Genomic DNA, 20,746 nt, shown 5'->3' with positions numbered 1-20,746 from the left:
AGTATAATGAGATTTCCCCAAAAGATTTTCCTGGGACATGAAGCTAACATGAAATCTGATGAAAATGAGTTTCATGGAATACCTTTTTCTCTCCATCCCTTCCTCCATGTTTGTATACACTTTTTATCTCATGTAATACTGATTTGTAATTTTGTGAGTTCCCTTTATTTTACTCTCATTTACTCCAAACTATAAACCCTATTTCTAAGATAATCAAAGTAAGACAAAATTTAGTTAATTTTCTCTTTGATCCTTAAAGACATTAAAGTCCTGATAGCATACATATTTCTTCATCCCTTTAAGTATATTCTTCCTCAAATAGTCCCTTTGAATTATGCCTGCACCTTTCAATGTTTCTCTTGTCTTTTGCATTTCCATTCTAAGGTCTCTACTCATTTTTGACCTTTTCATCAGGGATGTTTAAAAATGCCATATGTTTAGTAAAATCTGTTATTTTCTCTATAGGATTATATTCAACTTTACTAGATAGGTTTTTTCCTTTGTTTTACATTTTTATCTTTTATCTTTTAGAATATCATATGCCAAATCTCCCTTTAGAATAGCAACTGTGTTTGCATGATGCTTTATTCTTTTTTCTTTATACCTGCTTGAAGTAGTTATTCTTTGACCTGAAAGGTAGATTTTTGACTATGATATTCTGAGTTTTCATTTGGGAATTTTTTAGAGATTATCAACATATTCTATTTTTGCTTTGCCCACTAATTCAAAAAGTCTGGGAAGTTTTCATTTAGGATTTCTTGAAATATGGTATCCAATTCTTTTATGGCTTTTATTTTTAGATTATTATTATTATTATTAAGAATTTTCATAGCATTTTAATATTTTATGTCATTTGATCTTATTTGGAGGTTCTTCTGGCGTTACTCCTTGGTCACTCCTCAATACAAGATATTTCTTCATTTTCTTTAATATTTTCTTTTTTTTAATTCATATTTTTTCCTCAGTTTCTGAATTGTGTGGACAGGTTCTGCTTTGTTCTGAGTGTGATGACCAAGATTAAACTCCCTGTTCTGTAAGAATTGTCTGGCCTTATCTCCTATCAACTGAATGTTGGGTCAGACTTGGGCCAAGCTATATACGATTCTGTTTCTTGTTTTACCTGCCTGCACTGACTGAGGTTCTGCCATGTCACCTTGAACTAGGGATATGCTCTAGCCTTGACTCTTGCTCTTAAGGGGCCACCTGTTTTAAATTCCTCTCACCTTATTTTGTCTTCACTCACAGCTTTTTGTGTACTTCTGGACTGAAAAAAATATTAATAGCTGATTCTCTTTTATTTTTTTCTTCCATTTTTTCATGTTGTGTTATGAAACATTTTTAGGTCCTTATAGTCTACCATCTTACAAAAATCTAAATTCCTCTTATGCTTGCTTTGTCCTCTAATTCTAATAGATCAACAAAGCTTTGTTGTATATTTTTAAAAATAACGTATACAGATGTTTTTAGTTGGTCATGATTTCAAAGCATCCTAATCGTAAATTTTCTCCCCATGAATTGTTTTCTAATAGCAGACACTTTACTCTTTTTCCTAAAAGTCTTTGAACTTTGTTCTTAATATTTCTTGTTTTATCACTGAATGAGCGAGTTTTGAGTTTAGTTTATTCCATTTTTCAGGTAGTCATATTGACCATTGCTCTCTATCCTGTAATTTTTTTTCCTCAAAATTTTTAATTTCATTTTTAAAATTTTCCTGTTTCATTTCTTCTATTCATTCTTAGAGAAGCTTTTATGGTCATCATTCTTTTTAATGATAAAGAATTTTTATTTCTCTTGGAGAATTCTCCTTGGAGTAATTTACCTCTTAGATCTCTCTTAATTAAATATAACTTGATTGTACTCAGAGATTTCTTAAGTTTACTTATATCTCAAACTTCAACTGTTGAATTGGGATTTTATTCTAAAGCTTCTTTTCCTCTAGGATAGTGCAAGGCAAGACCTGCCTCATCATTTCCCCTCCAGAATCTGGATGATACTACTACTAGGATGGAGTAATTGGAGTCAGGTCTACATTGTTCCTCAATTCTTATCTCCTGCTCTAAGTCCTAGTTTCCCAACATGTATATTGACCTTGACTGTCCCTCTCTGTTTCCTCCTTTTTCAATCACCAACTGAAATGTGACTCAATTTGTTGTGAATCTCATAATCCCAAGTCAGAGATCAAGCTGGTTCCTGATATGGACAAAATGGGGATTGAAGCATGCCATTTCTCTCTTTCTTGTGTCAGTCACCTTGCCCTGTCATCTCCCACTATGACTTCAGAAGAAGAGTTGACTTCAGGAAGAGTGAAGCTTCCAAAGCATGCATGGGCTGGTTGACTTCATCTTCTTGTCCAGTAGACAGTCAGGGACTGGCTCCATTCTCCACAGCAGCTCTGACAGACCAGTATGAAATCATTAACCATATCAGGATGACTTAAGTACCCTTAATGTATTACTATTCAGATCACCTGCAGGCATGACATCCTGTACCAGAGAGAAGAGATCACTGATGCTAACCTATGGTCTCATGGATAACTGAGCTGATATTCTATTAAATTTTTACTAGAGAGTTTATTAGGGAATCTGGGCTTTCCAAGACTCTTTTTACATACACCAATCAACCAATATGCATTTATTAAGTGCCTACTGTATATCTGAGACTACAGAAAGAGGCAAAAGGTACTCTCTACCCCCAACAATCTTATAGTCTAATGAAGGAGACAACATGCAATATATGCTCAAAGTTATATATACAATAAACAGAAAACAAATAATAGAAGTAAGGAATTGGAATTAAGAGGATTTGGGGAAGACTTCCTGTGGAAGGGAGGATTTTATTTGAGATGTAAAGGAAGCCTGGGAGGTCAACAGTCAAAGTGCAGTAGGTAGAGTCATCCCAAGCATGGGGCAACAGACAGAGAAGGGCTAAGAGATAGAATATCTTGTTTGTGGGACAGTCAGGAGGTCAGTGTTACTGGAACAAAGAGTATATGTGGGGAAGTTATGTGTAAGAAGATTAGGAAGGGTGTGGAGGGCACAGCAGTTATGAAGGCTTTTGAAGATTTATTAGAGCATTTAGTTTTTATTGCTGTAGACAATGAAAAGACACTGCAGTTTATTAAGCATAGTTGGTGTGATCAGACCAGCGTTTTAGAAAAGTCATTTTAGTGTGACTGAACGGAGAATAGACGGTATAGTGTATAGACGAGACAAAAAGACCACCATACACTATTGCAATAATCTAGAAATTAAGTGATTAGAATCTGAACTGGAGTGGCAGTAGAATCAGAAGGAAAAAAGAGCCCTATTGGAGAAGTATTACAAAGACGAAATCAATGTACCTTTATGGCGGGGGGGAGAGGAGAATTATACAAGATGACTCCTGGGTTGAAAGCCTGAGGGACTGGAAGGATGTTGGCCTCTATAATAATAAGTAAATAAGTAAGAGCAAGATGTTGCCTAGACATTCTATTCCAAATGTCTAAAAGGCAGTTGGAAATATAAGACTAGAGTCAGCAGAGAGATTGGTGCAGGAAAAGTTGATACTCATTAGTATAGAGATGGTAATTAAATACTGGAAAGAGATCACTATTATGAGATGAGACTAATTAGAGTAGTGTAGAGGAAAAAGAGAACAGGGTTCAGGGTACAGGACAGAGCCATGAGGAACCAGAAGTCCTGAATATAGTTTTAGTTTTTCTACTTCTGTACCTTGGTTTGTAAACTATAGACAATGCTAATTTATGGTTTTCTAAGTCAAGATAACACCAGTAGTGATCCTCTTGTGTTTGAATTTGACATTATTGATCTATCCCACAATCTATTGAAAAAAATTCTTTGCCTAAAATTGGCATGAAATTAATGATTTTTATGCATTTATTTGGATACTATAAAGAATGCCTCAGTAAAGCCAGGAGCCATTCAGCTTCAAGCAAAAGACTTGCTTACTTCTACATGATCTAAATCCCTGAGTGCCAAACAATTAAATATGGTCAGATATTATATATTAAGCGAAACCTATTTAAGTTAAGCAGTCCAAAGGGAAACCTGTCACCCCAAATTGGCCTTAGTGCAGCCACATTACTCCACAAGCTCAGACATATGGATTATATGAGTCTCTCTGGTTATTTTTACAGTTTCAATAATCTGTATTATATTACTAATAAGCTACATAAACTCTCACTGATTAATTGGCTCCAGTCCTAACCCAACAGCCATCAAGGGTCAGGGATCAAAACGGAAAATGTGCATAAGATTCTCCTCATTAGTGGAGAGAATAATGTATTAAAACTGTCTGAGTTGGCATAAGAGCTTGGGTAGGCAAAAGAAGCTTCTTTCTCTTTGAAAGAAGACACCACACCCCTGATCCCAGACTCTAGGGGAGAGAAAGTCTCAAAAGCAGAAATGTAGGATAAAAGTTTAATAGAATGATTACACATCAGGAAGGATAGATTCCAGTGGGAAAACATAAGTCAAAAGGATTCTAAGTCTGTCTTTTGACTCTTTTTTTAATCCCTCTCATTTAGCATAGTGCCTGGAAAGTAGATAGCACTTAATGAATGCTTATTGATTAATTTCTAAATAGAGAACAATTGTAAAAATGGAAATGAAGAATAAAACACCTAGAAAGACTAATTGAAAATTGATACTCAAGAAAATTAGAGAGAATAAGTGAATTTCTGAGCTAACATCAGAATCTTCTCATCTCTCCTCAAATCAACACTTACCTTCTCAGTTGAGGACTTCACCTCATACTTTATGGGAAAAATTTAAACTATTTTCCATGAGTTTCCATTTCCCCCCCCCTCTTTCTCATCTTCCATCAAATCTTTGCTTTCACATAGTCTCTCATGAAGATACTCTATTACCCTATTTATATTTTTACAAAAATAATTAATAATACTTGAATGTCAACTTTGCAGGTACACTAGAGTACCTGAAGATTCTGTTCTAGGTTCTATGTTTTGTTGGTGCTTTTTTTTTTTAATATTATCATCAATGAATCATTAAGACACACTATGGCAAGCTTATCACACTTAAACACCAGGGTTGTAAAAAGGAAAAGAAGGGGACATATTTAAGAGATATTGAGAAGAAAGAAAAAAAAAACATGAATTGGAAATAATTTGGATTTGTACATTGAGTTTGAATAAGGATTCAAGGATGACACCTGGGTTGCAAGTTGGAATGATTGAAAAGATCATGGTATTCAACCCCAAAACAGGGAAAATGGAAAGAAAGCACAATTTAGAAAGGAAGATAATGAGTTCTGATTTTTAGACATATTTAATTTGAAATTACTATTTGTTGTTCAGTCTCAATTGTTGGGCTTTTCTTGGAAGAGATATGGAAATGGTTTGACATTTCCTTTTCCAGCTCATTTTCCATATGAGGAAACTGAGGCAAACAGGGTAAAGTGATCCTGGTCTGAGACCAGATTTGAACCAAGGAAAGTAAGTCTTCCTGACTTCAGGACCAGCACTCTAACCACTGTACCAACTAGCTGCCTTGGAGATATCTGAGATATCCAGTTTGAAATGTCTAGTGATCATTGGTGATGAAAGAATGGAGGTCAGGAGAGAGAGAGAGAGGTTAGTTTTGAATAAATAGATTTGAGAATCCAAGGGAACAATCTTTTTTCCCCCTCCCTAGCAATTTTCCCCCCTTAGAATAAGCTGCTAATTTACACAAGGATCTTGGTTTTCTTCAAAATCCACCTCCCTAAAGAAGCTTCCAATGATTAGTCTATCCAGAAATAATCTCTCTCTCTCTCCTAAATTTATGTATACTATCAATAAATAGACGAGTCAGGCAAGTCACTATTTTTATAATGTTCGCTTCTGTACTAGCATTTGGAGAAAAATCAGTGGTGAGTAAGCAACTGCCTGGAAATCTCAGAAAATGTTAGGCCTACCTTTCTGTTTAGTAAATCAATTGCCTGATGAACTAAATGAATCTCATGACCATAAAATGTCAAAACAACTTTAAAAATAAAGTTTAGCTCTATTCTTCCCCACAATAACACACTCACAACCACCATTAATAATATAATCCAGTCAATTAATGGATGAATTTGGGAAATTAACATGCAAAATATGTATGCCTATAATTTGTTAAATGGTCACTTCTAGATTAAGCAGAAATGTGGCACTTCTATTGATCTGCCACCGAGATATCAGTTTCATAGCATATACAAGTAAGCATGCAGTTTCAGTATCCCTCTACCATTTAAATGCTTAGCATGATATTTAGACCTCAGGAAGTTCTTTAGATCCAAAGATCAGTGTTTTTTGTTTCTACTCAGAGCCAAACCTACCTGTCTGACAACAGTGGTATGCAGAGAACAAGGAAAATCAACAATCTTCGAAGGTAAGTATGATGGCAAGTTTTCATACAGATAGACGCAAAACATAAGCATCAGGACTGGATTTGGATCACATATGTCAATGGCCTAGTTTCAAAGGGAAAAACATGTATTAATGAGCAAATATTACAATAGGTATAGATGTATAACAATATGTTAAGACATCATTAAGTAGATAGTGAGAGACAGTATAGTACAGTGGATGGTGAATTGAACTAAGAGGCACCCAGGTAATACAACAGATAGAGTTCTGAGCCTGGAATCACAAAGATCTGAGTTCAGATTTAACCCCAGATAATTATGTGCAAATCAAAATCAAAAAAGTTTGCAAATCACTGAAACTAAGTTTCCTCAATGTAACGTAGAGATGATGATGGTGCCTACCTCCCAAAATAGTTGTGAAGATAAAGTAAGATAATATTTGTAAAGTGTTCCCCTCATCAGTCAGGAAGGTCTTAGGTGCAAAAGTGGGAATACTGTTGATCTCTACTGGCTGAATGAACTTGGGGAACTCATTAAGTTCATAATGATAATTATGATAATTAACTTTTGAACAGCTGCCTGTAAGCAATGGTAGCTAGACTTTCCTTACCTAGAATTTCCTACTCCAGTGAAATCATCAGACTGGACAAAGGGGTCATTTGTTCAGTCTTTTCAATCTTGCCAAACACTTGATGACCATTTGGGGTTTTCTCTGCAGAGATACTGAACTGATTTGCCATTTCCTTCACTGGGGCAAATAGGGTTAGATGACTGGTCCAGGATCACACAGTTAGTGTCTGAGGTTCAATCTGACCTCAGGTCTGGCACTCTATCCACTGTGCCACCTAGCTGCCCAACAGCAGTCAGTTATAAGATACTTATAAAAAGGTTCCATTTTTTTAACTTCAAATATATGTTGCCTCCCCCCCAGACTCCCCCTCCAAAAAAAGCACAGATGGGAAAAAGAGAATGTGAGTGTTATGAAATGGGAAGCAGAATTGGACTACAAGAATCTACATTTCTAGAAATACCCAAATTCTCTAATAAGGATTTCAGGTCAACTTAAAAGGATTTAAGCTCAGAGGGGAATCAAGAGTGCCAAAAATAAAACAAAACCCTATGCAGTATGGAGCTAGCATTATCAGAAACATTCCTCCAAAACAAAGGAGATAATTGTTCCATTGTGCTTGGCAGGAGTTGGAAACATCTGGAATATAGGGCTCTCTTGGAGCATTACATTTTAAAAGCAGCACTGATTTAAGATCTAGAAGATGGGATCCAGAAACAAAGTGTTTAAAAAAAATACTTATGTGAAATGAATGAATGAACCAGGGAAATTTAGCTTTCAAATATTTAAAGGGTTGTCATCTTGAAGAGTTAGACTTTAAGTCTCTATGTAGCAACCCCTTAGAAATGCATGGTGGAAGGACCCTTCTCTGTCACTTCAGAGTAACTGTGTACACCCTCTGAGTGCTTCCTATTGACCCTGAGGACTCATTTAATGTTCCAAGAAGCCATAACTCCATGGATATATTAAAAGGACAGTCCCCATCTCCTTCCCACTTCGAGATATAAGGATGACTCTGGTCTATGAAGAGAGGAGAAGGTCACTCGTCCCCCTTCCTCCTAGTCTAGCCCAGTCAATCCTTTAGTCTTCTAGGTAAGGCTGTGCCTAGAATGGAACCACCCCCTATTTGTGGCTTCTTTCTTTTGAGGCAGAGTCTTGTTAGAACTTGAAAGGCAGAAGGTGTCCTCCCTTTCCCTCAGCACCCAAACAACCAAATAATGGTTGTTCTTCATTCTTAAGAAGACTTTGACATCAGGGAGGTGATGCCATGACAAGCACAAGAATTGGATTTGAGTGAGGGGGGTTGTGCTAAGTCATCAGCCTCACTTTCTCTCTAGAGGCATCTGGGTCCAGTGGTCAGATATGAATCAGAACAACTGGAGAAGGCTCGGGATTATGAGGCAATCAGGGTTAAGTGACTTGTCCAAGGTCACACATTCATGTCTAAATCCAGATTCAAACTCCCATTCTCCTGATTCCAAAACCAGCACTCTATCCACTGCACAAGCAACCAGAGTTGCTTCTGAAACAATTACAGCAATGTCCATGAGAGTGTCCATGAAAGTCTTTCATAGAGAGTGAAACCATAAAAAAAAAAGCCCACTTGGTACAGTTTTAAGTGAAAAAGAAATAGAAAATAGCTGACAGATAAATTTTCAGATGTCCCAACATGATTTGCAATTTAGCCTCCCAACTTAATTGTCATCATTATTATTTATTGATTATTGTTCAATCATTTCAGCCATGTCTGACTCTTTATGATCTCATTCAAGATTTTCTTGGCAAAAGTACTGGAGTGGTTTGCCATTTCCTTCTCCAATTCATTTTAAAGTTGAGGAAACTGAAGTAAATAGAGTTGTGTAACGTGCCCAGAGTTACTCAGATGATAAGTATTTGAATCCATATTTGAACTCGACTCTTCCTGATTGCAAGCTGACCTTTATTGATTATATCATACTTTGGGAGTGGGTATAAAACTGTCTATTTCAGACAATATTCATATTTCTATTCTGAATAGCTTTCTTTTTTCTTCCTTTCCCTCCCTCCTTTCCAACTGTTCTACTAGGAATGATCCCTCAGACCAGAGTCTGGGATATAATGGCTTCTCAGGAATCTGAGCAGGGAGTACTTGGATATAATTCCCCATTGAGGAAATGGGATACCCCAGAGCAAGGAAACCAGGGAAAATCATGATAGCAGATAAAGAACAGGGATGGGCAAAGGTAGTCTGCCCCTGTGATCTCACTGTAACTTGCCTTAGTGAGCTGTATAATTCTAGAACATATCGAAAAGAAGAATAAATATTTGGGAATTTGAATTAGTGAAGAAAGAAGACCAAAGAAAAAGATCCCCTGATTTCCACATCCCACTTCCAATGAGTACAAAGGGAAAGCACAAATGTTCAATCCTATGTACTAAAGAATACAGTTATTTATTAGATACTTATAAAAATGTTTTATGTCATCATTTTACTTTCTTTTTAGATCTTGCCCCCAAGTAAATATAGGGAATAAGGGTATGTGAAAATCAGGTTCAGTGAAGAGTATTAAGCTTGAGAGTCATGAAAAGAAAAGCAGAAATAGTCTACAAAAATATACATTTTTGGAAGCTACTAAATTCTATGGGGAAAATTATAGGGAGCCTTAGGAAGTTTAAGTGACTACATTAGTAGGTAAATGATTGCCATAGGACTAGGTCCATTGTAAACTTGTAACCTTATCGGCAGTAGCTCTTTCTCTACTATGTCAGACATGGAAATTCTTCAAAAGACACAGTCCTATTAACAAGCACATTTTACCAGCAATTTATTCCTTGCTAAAAAAAAAAAAAAGCCATTATTCTCCCCAATTATCGAACCAGACCAGTGATTTAGGCTTGAGGTCAAAATGCAATGAGATACTCAAGGACCATAAAATACAATATAAACAACTTTTCTTTAAATGACCAAAAAGGATACAATTCCTGAAGGTAAAAATGATACTGACTCACAAAACATTACTCAACTTCACCTCCACAGTCTCTAAGGCAATTAGTAATGTTAGTTCAGAACAAAGAGAGCAGGGATAACAACTCTCTCAAGAGTGAATTTTTATCTTTTAGGTATCAATAAAGGTAAAAGAATTCCCTGCCCCTTTAAAGAAGCAGCCCTAGGTTGAAAAAGAAACTGCTTTTATGAATGCCACCACCCACAAAAAAGAATTCTTCATAAAAACTCTTTTATTGGTAAATATAACTATATAAATATATACAAATATATATGAGGATTCTCTGCAACATGTAGCACACACATAATTACACCTCAATATCCATTAGTCATTATTCTCCGGTAGAACCCTAAATTTGTAATTTTCTTTTAAATTCTAGAATCATATCCTGAACAGAAATATCATTCAAGTCATATAATTGATGGTTGAAAAGAAAAATTAGTAAGAGCAAACATATATACACCTCTGCTTATTCTGATTAGCTATAATCTAAAAGTCACAGTACATCTGAAAAGGACTTGCAAAATTGTTATAGTCCAAGCTTATTATTTAATAATAAGAAAATTGAAGCCCAGAAAGATTAATTGACTTGCTCAAGATCACAAGGGCAATAAACTGCAGGACTGGACCCCATGTCTTCTGATTTCAAATAACATTTTAATCCTCATATATTACCTTTTTTAAAAAAATAGTTTTTAAGAGCATTTTTATTTCTTATAAAAATAAAAAACAAAAACTAGATAAGGGGAACTAACCAAAATGTGTACTGAGCATAATAGTATTTGCAGTTTCCACATCTATAGTTCATCTTTACAAAGAAAGCAAGTAAGTATAGTCTAATAGTTCTTCTTCAAGGCTAATTTTAGTCATTATTGTTAAGTCATTTCAGTCATGTCTGACTCTTCATGACGTCATTTGGGGTTTTCTTAGCACACAAATACTGAATCAGTTTGTCATTTCCTTTTCCAACTTTTGCAGATAAAGGAACCAAGGCAAATAGGACTAAGTGATACGCAGGTAAAGTATATGGGGCCAAATTTGAACTCAAGCCTTCCTAAACCCAGGCCTAGTGCTCTATACACTGTGTCACCTACCTGGCCCCTTAATCATTGTAATTACAAAATATTCAGTTTATTTATTGTTATTTGCATTTACATTATTATATTTGTTTTATATTTTGTTTTCATTGTTTTGCTTACCTTGTTCCACTCATGTAAATATTTTCATGCTTCTCTGATTCTTACTATTTGCTTCTTATAGTTCATTCAGAACTACAGTTTATAGTGGTGCAGCCTAAATGACATCTAAGATCGTCATTTCCCGCTTTGTTTAAACCCTCATTACTTCATTCTTGAGTACTTCAATAGCCTCCTAAAATGGCCTTCTCTTTAGTCACTTCCTTTGTGGACAATTTTACAGTCCTTAACAATAGTTGTTAAGAATCACTTTTATGATAGCATTTTCCTTTCCCCCAAATTTTCAATTTTCTCCATTAGAAATAAAGCCTGTGTCCTCATCCTGGCACTCAAGACCCAAAGATCTGGTCTTAATATATTTTTCTAAACTGCTCTCTCATCAAACATTGTTTCTTCATGGCAAGTCACTGTTCCTTAAATTTTTTTTATTTATTTCCACCTCTAGTCTTTTACTATCCTACTTCTCAAATAAGGCTTTATAATTTAGCCTTTTTCAAACTCTAGACTGATTCCCACCTATTTCAGTCAGGGCTCTCCTGACCACTCTACAGCACAATGATAAATCTCTACTCTAAACTCATATAAACTCACTTATTCTACATTCTATCAACCATGCTTTAATATTGCTAACTTTTTATGCACCTACCTTCAAGAATATGTCAATGTCTAATACTTTTTATCTCTCAAACTATCTAACAGAGGACATACAAAAGCATTGCAGACTCAGAATAAATATTTTGTTCACTGACATTCAAAACATCGAAAGGTCAAATGGAATTCCAAGTTGTATGTCCAAATAAAACGATATATGGTATCACCATCACAATTGCCACATGTCTATTTATTTGAGCACCAAAATGAGAAATCTGAGATGAGTGTTTTTACGTTATAAAATTATTATAAATTATATATTATACATAATTATGAACATATAATAAAATATCCATATAGATAAAATTCTGCTCCTTTAATTTATTCTCAGCACTCTGGTAACATTAATAAAGCACTAAAGTTTTTTTCAGGTAGTTTATGATCCCTGAATCTCTCAACAGAATTAGAGTCTTATTATGCATAGTTCAGTTTATATAATGCAACACATTAAAATACTGCAATAGCCTTCCATGGAATCATATTTCATTTTCTATCTTGTAGCAATATTCTGTAGAACATCTTTTTCAATTCATGTTTGAAAAATTATGACAACTAAAATTGCAAAGGAGCAAAACAACAGAAGATCTCATAAATGGTCTATGGCAGGCATAATATAAACTATTTACCTGAATATCTATATTTAAATCAATTTCACGTAGAGCATTCACAACAATCAAACAATTGTGCAAACACTGTTCAGGACTATGTGGAGAGGTATACATGTCTACAAAATGTGTTGGTATCTGCAAAAGAAAAAAAACTAGCACTTTAGAGGAGGAAGAAAATGATTATTCTACCATTTTTGATATAGTAAAATATCAGGGAAAAAATAAATGAAAGTAATGTATTACTGTATGCAAATATCAGAGTGAAGAAAGAAGAAATAATATACAACCATTTGCTCTTTCAAAATTGTTGTTATAAACTTAATAAAAACACCTTTAAAATTCTTCACAAAACCAATGGAAACATAAACATTCAAAATATAGGAACAAAACACTGCACAAAACACTTAAAAATTAAATTATGTATGTGTATGAGTATGTATATATGTGTGTATATATATGTATATGTATACATATATGTATATATACATATATACATATATACATACATACATATATATATATATATATATATATATATATATATATATATATATATATATATATATGTATATATATATAAATCCAAGGAATTAACAACTGGGTCCTTCCCCAAATCTGAGGATCTTCTACTTTTAGCTAGGTTTTTATTTTTTGTTTTTCTCTTTACTACTTTAGTTGTAATAAATCTGTATATACATGTATATATATACATATATATGTACACAGTTCTGATGATTTCATTTTGTATCCTTCATTTGAATGCTTTCTATATTTCCTTCTATGCTTTATATTTGTCATTTTATATAATCATAAACATGACTTCAACATTATTTTATTTATTCAGCCAATATATAATTGTTGTATGTTTAGTCTTTTGTAGGCTGGTTTATTGTTCATTACAAATAAAACAACTAATAAATACTTTTGTTAAGATAGGTTCTATTTTTTTCTCTTTAAAATGTTTAAGGATTAAAGTCCTAAACATGGAATTGTTGGGTTTGAAGATGGAATTATTATTATCACTCTTGTCAATACTGTCATTATTAGTCTCCTAAATATTTGTGACAGTCTATATTGCCCTTAATTAGTACAAGAGCACCCACTTTCTTGAATATTAATATTGGATTTATTTTACCATTTTTTGCTTATTTTATTATTGACATCACTAATCTAGTTATATTTCATTGTGGTTTTAAGTTGATATCTTATGGTTGTCTTGACTGGCATTTAATTGATTATTAGGGAATTATATGATGAACTTTTCACATGCTTTTTAAAAATTGACATTTCTGCATACATAAAGAGTTCATAAACTTCATTATTCCATTGGGAAGTGTCTTAGAGATATATATCATTTTCCTATAAATTCTGAAAGTTACACATTTATTTAACACTGGAAAGAAGTTCACTTTATGCTTCTGTTCTTTTTTAAATAATTTTTTATAAAATTTATTTATTTTTTTGAATTTCATAATTTTTCCCCTAATCTCATCCCCAGGACCCCCCCCAGAAGGCAGTTTGTTAGTCTTCAGATTGTTTCCATGGTATATATTGACCTAAGTTCAATGTGATGAGAGAGAAATCATATCCTTAAGGGAAAAAAATAAAGTATAAGAGATAGCAAAATTACATAATAAGTACGTTATTTAAAAAAAAATAAAGGTCTTTAGTCTTTGTTCAAATTCTACAATTCTTTCTCTGGATACAGAGATTGTTGCACTGATGGAATGAGCAAATCCATTAAGATTGATCATTACCCCCATGTTGCTGTTAGAGTATACAATGTTATGATTCTGCTCATCTTGCCCAGCATCAATTCATGCAAATCCTTCCATACTTCCCTGAATTTCCATCCCTCCTGGTTCCTAATAAAACAATAGTGTTCCATCATATACATATACCAGAGTTTATTAAATCATTTCCCCAACTGATGGACAGTCACTCAATTTCCAATTCTTTTCCACCACAAACAGAGCTGCTATGAATATTTTTTGTACAAATGATGTTTTTTTACCCTTTTTCAAAATCTCTTCAGGATATAGACCCAATAGTGATATTGCTGGATCAAAGGGGATACACATTCTTGTTGTCCTTTCTGTGTAATTCCAACTTGCTCTCCAGAAGGATTGGATGAGTTCACAGCTCCACCAACAATGAATTAGTGTCCCAGACTTCCCACATCCCTTCCAACATTGATCATTGTCCTTTCTGGTCATATTGGCTAGTCTGAGAGGAGTGAGGTGAAATACATCGGAGATGCTTTAATTTGCATTTCTCTAATAGGTAGTGATTTAGAGCAATTTTTCATATGATTATGGATCACTTTGATTTCCTCATCTATAAATTGCTTTTGCATGTCCTTTGACCATTTGTCAACTGGGGAATGAATTGTTTTTTTTAGAAAATTGAATAAGTTCTCTATATATTTTTTGAGATGAATCCTTTGTCAGAAGTACTAGTTGTAAAAATTGTTTCCCAATTTACTACATTTCTTTTGATATTGTTTACGGTGGTTTTGCCTGTGCAAAAGCTTTTTAATTTAATGTAAGCAAAATTATCAAGTTTGTTTTTAATGATGTTCTCCATTTCTTCCTTGGTTATAAACTGCTTCCCTTTCCATATATCTGACAGGTTAACTATTCTTTGATCTCCTAGTTTGCTTATAATATTATTTTTTTATGTCTAAATCCTGTATCCATTTTGATCTTATCATGATATATAGGCTGTGAGGTGTGGGTCTAATCTAAGTTTCTGCCATACAAACTTCCAATTTTCCCAATAGTTTTTATTGGAGAGAGTTTTTATCCCAATAGCTGGACTCCTTGGGTTTATCAAACATCAGATTACTTTAATCATTTCCTGTTATTGCACCTAGGCTATTCCACTGATCTACCACTCTATTTCTTAGCCAATACCAGACAGTTTTGATGACTGATGCTTTATAATATAATTTTAGATCTGATAGGGCTAAGCCACCTTCTTTTGCACTTTTTTCATTAAATTCCTGGAATTTCTTGATTTTTATTTCTCCATATGAATTTACTTAAAATTTCTTCTAACTCATGAAAATTATTTTTGGGAATTTTGATTGGTAGGGCACTAAACAAGAAACTTAATTTTGGTAGAATTGTCATTTTATTTTATTATATTGACTTATTCATGAGCAGTTGATATTTGCCCAGTTATTTAAATCTGGTTTTATTTCTGTGAGAAGTATTCCTTAATTGTTTTCAAAAAAGTTTCTTAGTCTGCCCTAGTAGATAGACTCCCAAATATTTCATATTGTCTCAAGTTACTTTGAATGGGATTTTTTTTTATTTCTAGCTCTTTCTGCTGTATCTTACTAGTCATATATAGGAATGTTGAGGATTGATGAAGATTTGCATTTATCTTGCAACTTTGGTAAAGTTGCTAATTATTTCTAGTACTTTTTAAAATGATTTCTTGTGATTTTCTAAGTATACCATCATGTCATCCACAAGGAGTGAAAATTTTTTCTCTTCCTACCCAATTCTAATTCCTTCAATTTCTTTTTCTTCTCTTATTGCTGAAGCTAACATTTCTAATACAATATTGAATAGTAGTGGTGATAATGGGCATCCTTGCCTCTAGCCTATCCTCATGCATATAATGCTTGCTGATGGTTTCAGATATTGTTTATTAATCTAAGGAACAATCCATTTATTCCTATGCTCTTTAGTGTTTTTAGTAGGAATGGGTGCTGTATTTTGTCAAAAGCTTTTTCAGCATCTATTGATATAATCATATGGTTTCAGATAGGTTTGTTACTGATATAATTAATAATGCTAACAGTTTTCCTAATATTGAACCATCCCTGCATTTCTGGGATAAATCCTATTTGGTCATAACGTATTGTCCTAGTGATAACTTGTTGTAATCATTTTGCTAAGATTTTACTTAACTTTTTTGTATCATATTCATCAGAGAGATGGGTCTATAAATTTCTTTCTCTTTTTTAACTCTTCCTGGCTTAGGTATCATCACCATATTGGTAACATAGAAAGAGTTATGCAGAGTTCCATCTTGACCTATTATTCCAAAAAGTTTATATAGAATTGGAACCAATTGTTTCTTAAATGCTTGATAGAATTCACTTGTGAATCCATCTGGCCCTGAAGATTTTTTCTTATGGAGTTCAATAATAGCTTGTTGAATTTCTTTTTCTGAGATAAGGTTATTTAGATATTTAATTTCCTCTTCATTTAACTTGGGCAACTTATATTTTTGTAAATATCGATTTCACTTAGATTATCAAATTTATTGGCATACAGTTGGACAAAATAATTCCAAATTATTACTTTAATTTTCTCCACAGTGATGGCGAGTTCACCTTTTTCGTTTATGATACTAGCAATTTGGTTTTCTTCTTTCTTTTTTTAAATCAAATTCACCAGAGATTTATCAATTTTATTGCCTTTTTAATAAAACAAACTCTTGGTTTTATTAGTTCAATAGTTTTCTTGCTTTCAATTTTATTAATTTCCCCTTTAATCTTTAGAATTTCTAATTTGGTGTCTAATTGGGGGTTTTTAATTTGTTCTATCTCTAATTTTTTTTAATTGCATGCTTGGTTCATTGATTTCCTCTTTCTCTAATTTATTCATGTAAGCATTTAAAGATATAATACATCCCCTGACAACTGCCTTGGATGTATCCCATAAGTTTTGGTATTTTGTTTCATTATTGTCATTATTTAGGATTAAATAATTCTTTCTATAATTTGTTACTTGATCCACTCATTCTTTAAAATGAGGTTATTTAGTTTCCAATTAATTTTGGGTCTATTTATCCCTGGAATAGTATTGCATGTGATTTTTATTGCATTATGATCTGAGAACTATATATTAACTATTTCTGCCTTTCTGCAATTTATTATAAGGATTTTATGGCCTAATACAAGGTCAATTTTTGTGTAAGTTCCATGTACTACAGGAAAAAAGTATACTCCTTTCTACCCCATTCAATTTCCGCCATAGTTCTATGTTTTCTTTTTTCTTTTTCTTTTTCTTTTTTTTTTTTTTAGTTTTTGCAAGGCAAATGGGGTTAAGTGGCTTGCCCAAGGCCACACAGCTAGGTAATTATTAAGTGTCTGCGACCAAATTTGAACCCAGGTACTCCTGACTCCAAGGCCGGTGCTTTATCCACTACGCCACCTAGCCTCCCCAGTTCTATGTTTTCTAACAATCTATTTATCTCCTTAACTCCCTTGGTTATTTTATTGTTAGATTTATCTAAATCTGAGGGCAGGAGGTTGAGGTCTTCCACTAGTAGAGTTTTGTTGTCTATGTCTTCTTGTAACTCCTTCAACTTCTCCTCTAATAATTTGGATGCTATATCATTTGGTGCATGCATATTTAGTATTGAAATTACTTTATTATCTATGGTATGTTTTAGGAGGATATAATTTCCTTTCTTAAATCTTTTAACAATATCTACAGCTGCTTTGTCTGAGATAAGGATTGCTACCTCTGCCTTTTTTCACTTCAGCTGATGCAAAATATAGTTTGCTCCAAACTTTTACCTTCAATCTATATGTATCTTTCTGCTTCAAATGAGTTTCTTATAAGCAACTCATTGTAGGATTCTGGTTTTTAATACACTCTGCTATTCACATTCAAAGTTATAATTGCTAACTCTTTATTGCCCTCCATGCTATCTTCCCTCTGTTTGCATTTTCCCCTTTTTCCATTTTATCTGTATTTTGTTTCTGAATCCCATCCCCTTCAGTGTGTTTGCCTTCCTATATCCAGTTCCCCTCCCTTTTCTTCCTCCTATCCCTTTGCCGCTTCTTCCTTCCCTTCTGTTAGTTCCCCTTTTCCTTCCCCCTCCCCTTTTCCCCTTTCCCCCTTTTCCCCTTTTAATACTTGAAAGGTAAGATAAGTTTCTTAATTAAGTGTATGTCTGTATGTTAACTTTAAGCTATAGCTGATGAGAGTAAGATTCAGGCAGTAGGTCCTCTGCACCTCTTATTGTAATGAGATTTTACCCCCATTCAGTCTCCTCCATCCTCCCATCTCTTTACTGTCCCCCTTTTTAAGGAGATATTGTTTTTAAATCATTCTGTCTGAGTCACAGAAAAGTCATGAGTGTCCAATCCTTCTGGCTAAGTATATTCTCTCTAATAGAGTTACAATTCTCAAGAGTTATTAGAGTCTTTCACCCAAGTAGGGATATAGCCAGTTTTATCTTATTGAATAGCAGTTTTTTTCTTTACCCTTTTATTTTTTTAACCTTTTCTTGTGTCTCTTGAGTCTCCTGTTTTCAGTCCAAATTTTCTATTAAGCTCTGGTCTTTTCATCAGGAAAAAGTTGGAAGTCTTCTATTTCATTAAATGTCCATCTTTTCCCCTGAAAGAGAAGACTCAGTTTTGCTGGATAGTGAATTCTTGGGTAAATTCCAAGTTCCCTTGCTTTTAAGTATATCCAATTCCTGGTCCTTCAATCCCTTAACTTTGATGCAGCCAGGTCCTACTCACTGGGTTTAGTAACTCCAAGTGGGCCAATCAGTAGGAGGTGCTAGAGGCTTTGCTTACTAAGTCTAATAACTCTAAGTGGGCTGGTCAGTAGGGTGCACTGATTGCTTTCTCTGGAGTGTCTGTGACCTTGATTTGAGTCTCTTTCCCTTCTCCTGGAGGAGGTGGGTGGTGCTGCTTTTATCCTTGCCCTGCAAGGTAATTACTCTCCTTATTCAGCTGAGGGAACTCTGCTGCCCACACCTGAGTCTGGGGAGAAGGGGGTTCTATTATTGTGTATGTTCTGGGAAGAGAACTCTGCTGAAGTAAAAGTATGGAGCCTGAGTTCCTCCAGACCAGAAGAGCCCAGCAGATTGAAGTCTGCAACTCTCCACTGGATCTCACCCTCCAGCCCTGCCAGCACACCCCAGACCATCAGTCCCACAGCCAATGCTTCCATGATTGATCCTAGGCCAGTCTGGCTCTCACCCTCCTGGCAGGTTGTCTGCTTTCTGCACACAGCTCACCCATGATCCCCAAAGACATACCTTGAGGAAGATGTTCTTCTCCTAGTTTCTTTTTCTGGGTTTTGTCAATCAAATTTCTGTTAAGAGTTTTGTTTCATATTATAAATGAGGGAAGGTCAGGAGATCTTAGCACAGTGCCTGTCTTCTCTCTGCCATCTTGGCCAGAAGTCCTGCTTCTGCTCTTTTTAATTGACATATTGTTTTTGTTGTGCAATATATTTCATCCTTGTATGGTCAAATCTAGTGATTGTGTTTGCAATAATTTCTTGTATTTTGTCCAATCAATTAAAATATCCTTTCTCTCCTTAGTAAACATAAATATGAGGTATCTAGACATTTAATGAATTAAAGTACTAAAAAAGATGAACTACAACCCAATATAAAGTATTGGCCAAAAGACCAAGTTCCACTTTCTATCAGATGGAGAAAATTTATCAGAGAGGTTAAACCCCCTTTTCTTTTTCTTTACCTAGAGTCTAAGTGGACTCTACTAAAGAAGATGAGGGGTGACTTCTAACCACTAACCTCGAGTTTCAATTTCCCAATATACTTTATGATTACAAAAAGTATCACCTGAATGAAAGGATGTCTGAAATAGGATTATTAATTATAATTTATTATTATTATTATTTATTAAGTCTGAGAGAAGCTAATGAGTCATGTGACTTGCTGTGCCCAATTGAATTAGGCTCAAAATAAAATTCAATAATTTTTCTAATTTCTCTTTTTTGTTATGAACATCATCTTTATAAATCATTTGTCTCTGATTTCTGATTTGACAAGTAAATATTAGCCTTGCATTTTAAATCATCAATGGCTCAGTAACTTTATCCTCAGTTTTCTTTTTTCCTTTTAGATAATCAATTTAACAGTAAGACATAAGTCAATGAATTTTATTTCAATTTCTGATAAGATTCTACAATGTATTATTGAAAGGGTGGTTATAGGACATCTAGAAAACTAAATGTTGATCACAAGAAGCCAACATGGCTATATCAAGAATAGATCATGCCAATTCTTATCTCAGACAAAGCAGCTGCAAAAATAGATAGTGTTAAAAGAGATAAGGAAGGAAACTATATTCTCCTAAAACCTACAGTAGACAATAAAGTGATTTCGATACTGAATATGTATGCACCCAATGGGACAGCATCCAAAATCTTAGAGGAGAAGCTCAAAGAACTACAGGAAGACACAGACAACAAAACTGTACTAGTGGGAGACCTCAACCTCCCACTCTCAGATCTAGATAAATCGAATCCTAAAATAAACAAGAAAGAAGTTAAGGAGGTAAATAGATTGTTTGAAAAACTAGACATGGTAGACTTATGGAGGAAATTGAATGGGGATAGAAAGGAATATACCTTTTTCTCTGCAGTACATGGAACTTATACA

At 34.1% G+C, this 20,746-nt stretch overlaps 1 protein-coding gene across 1 annotated transcript in view; it reads right to left on the bottom strand.

The window, feature by feature from the left end:
- The window catches only part of CFAP47 (cilia and flagella associated protein 47), a 931,170-nt gene that overhangs the window by 632,259 nt on the left and 278,165 nt on the right, over positions 1 to 20,746 (bottom strand). The window contains exons 30-31 of the mRNA XM_074210630.1: positions 12,371 to 12,487; positions 6,316 to 6,450 (exon numbers count right to left, since the gene is read on the bottom strand). Of these exons, the coding sequence (XP_074066731.1) occupies positions 6,316 to 6,450; positions 12,371 to 12,487 (252 nt within the window). The remainder of the gene's footprint in view (positions 1 to 6,315; positions 6,451 to 12,370; positions 12,488 to 20,746) is intronic.

Source organism: Macrotis lagotis, chromosome 1, assembly GCF_037893015.1.
Source record: "Macrotis lagotis isolate mMagLag1 chromosome 1, bilby.v1.9.chrom.fasta, whole genome shotgun sequence".
Lineage (NCBI taxonomy): Eukaryota > Metazoa > Chordata > Mammalia > Peramelemorphia > Peramelidae > Macrotis > Macrotis lagotis.
The sequence above is the reverse complement of the archived record's forward strand: the minus strand, read 5'-3'. Positions and strand labels throughout refer to the sequence as shown.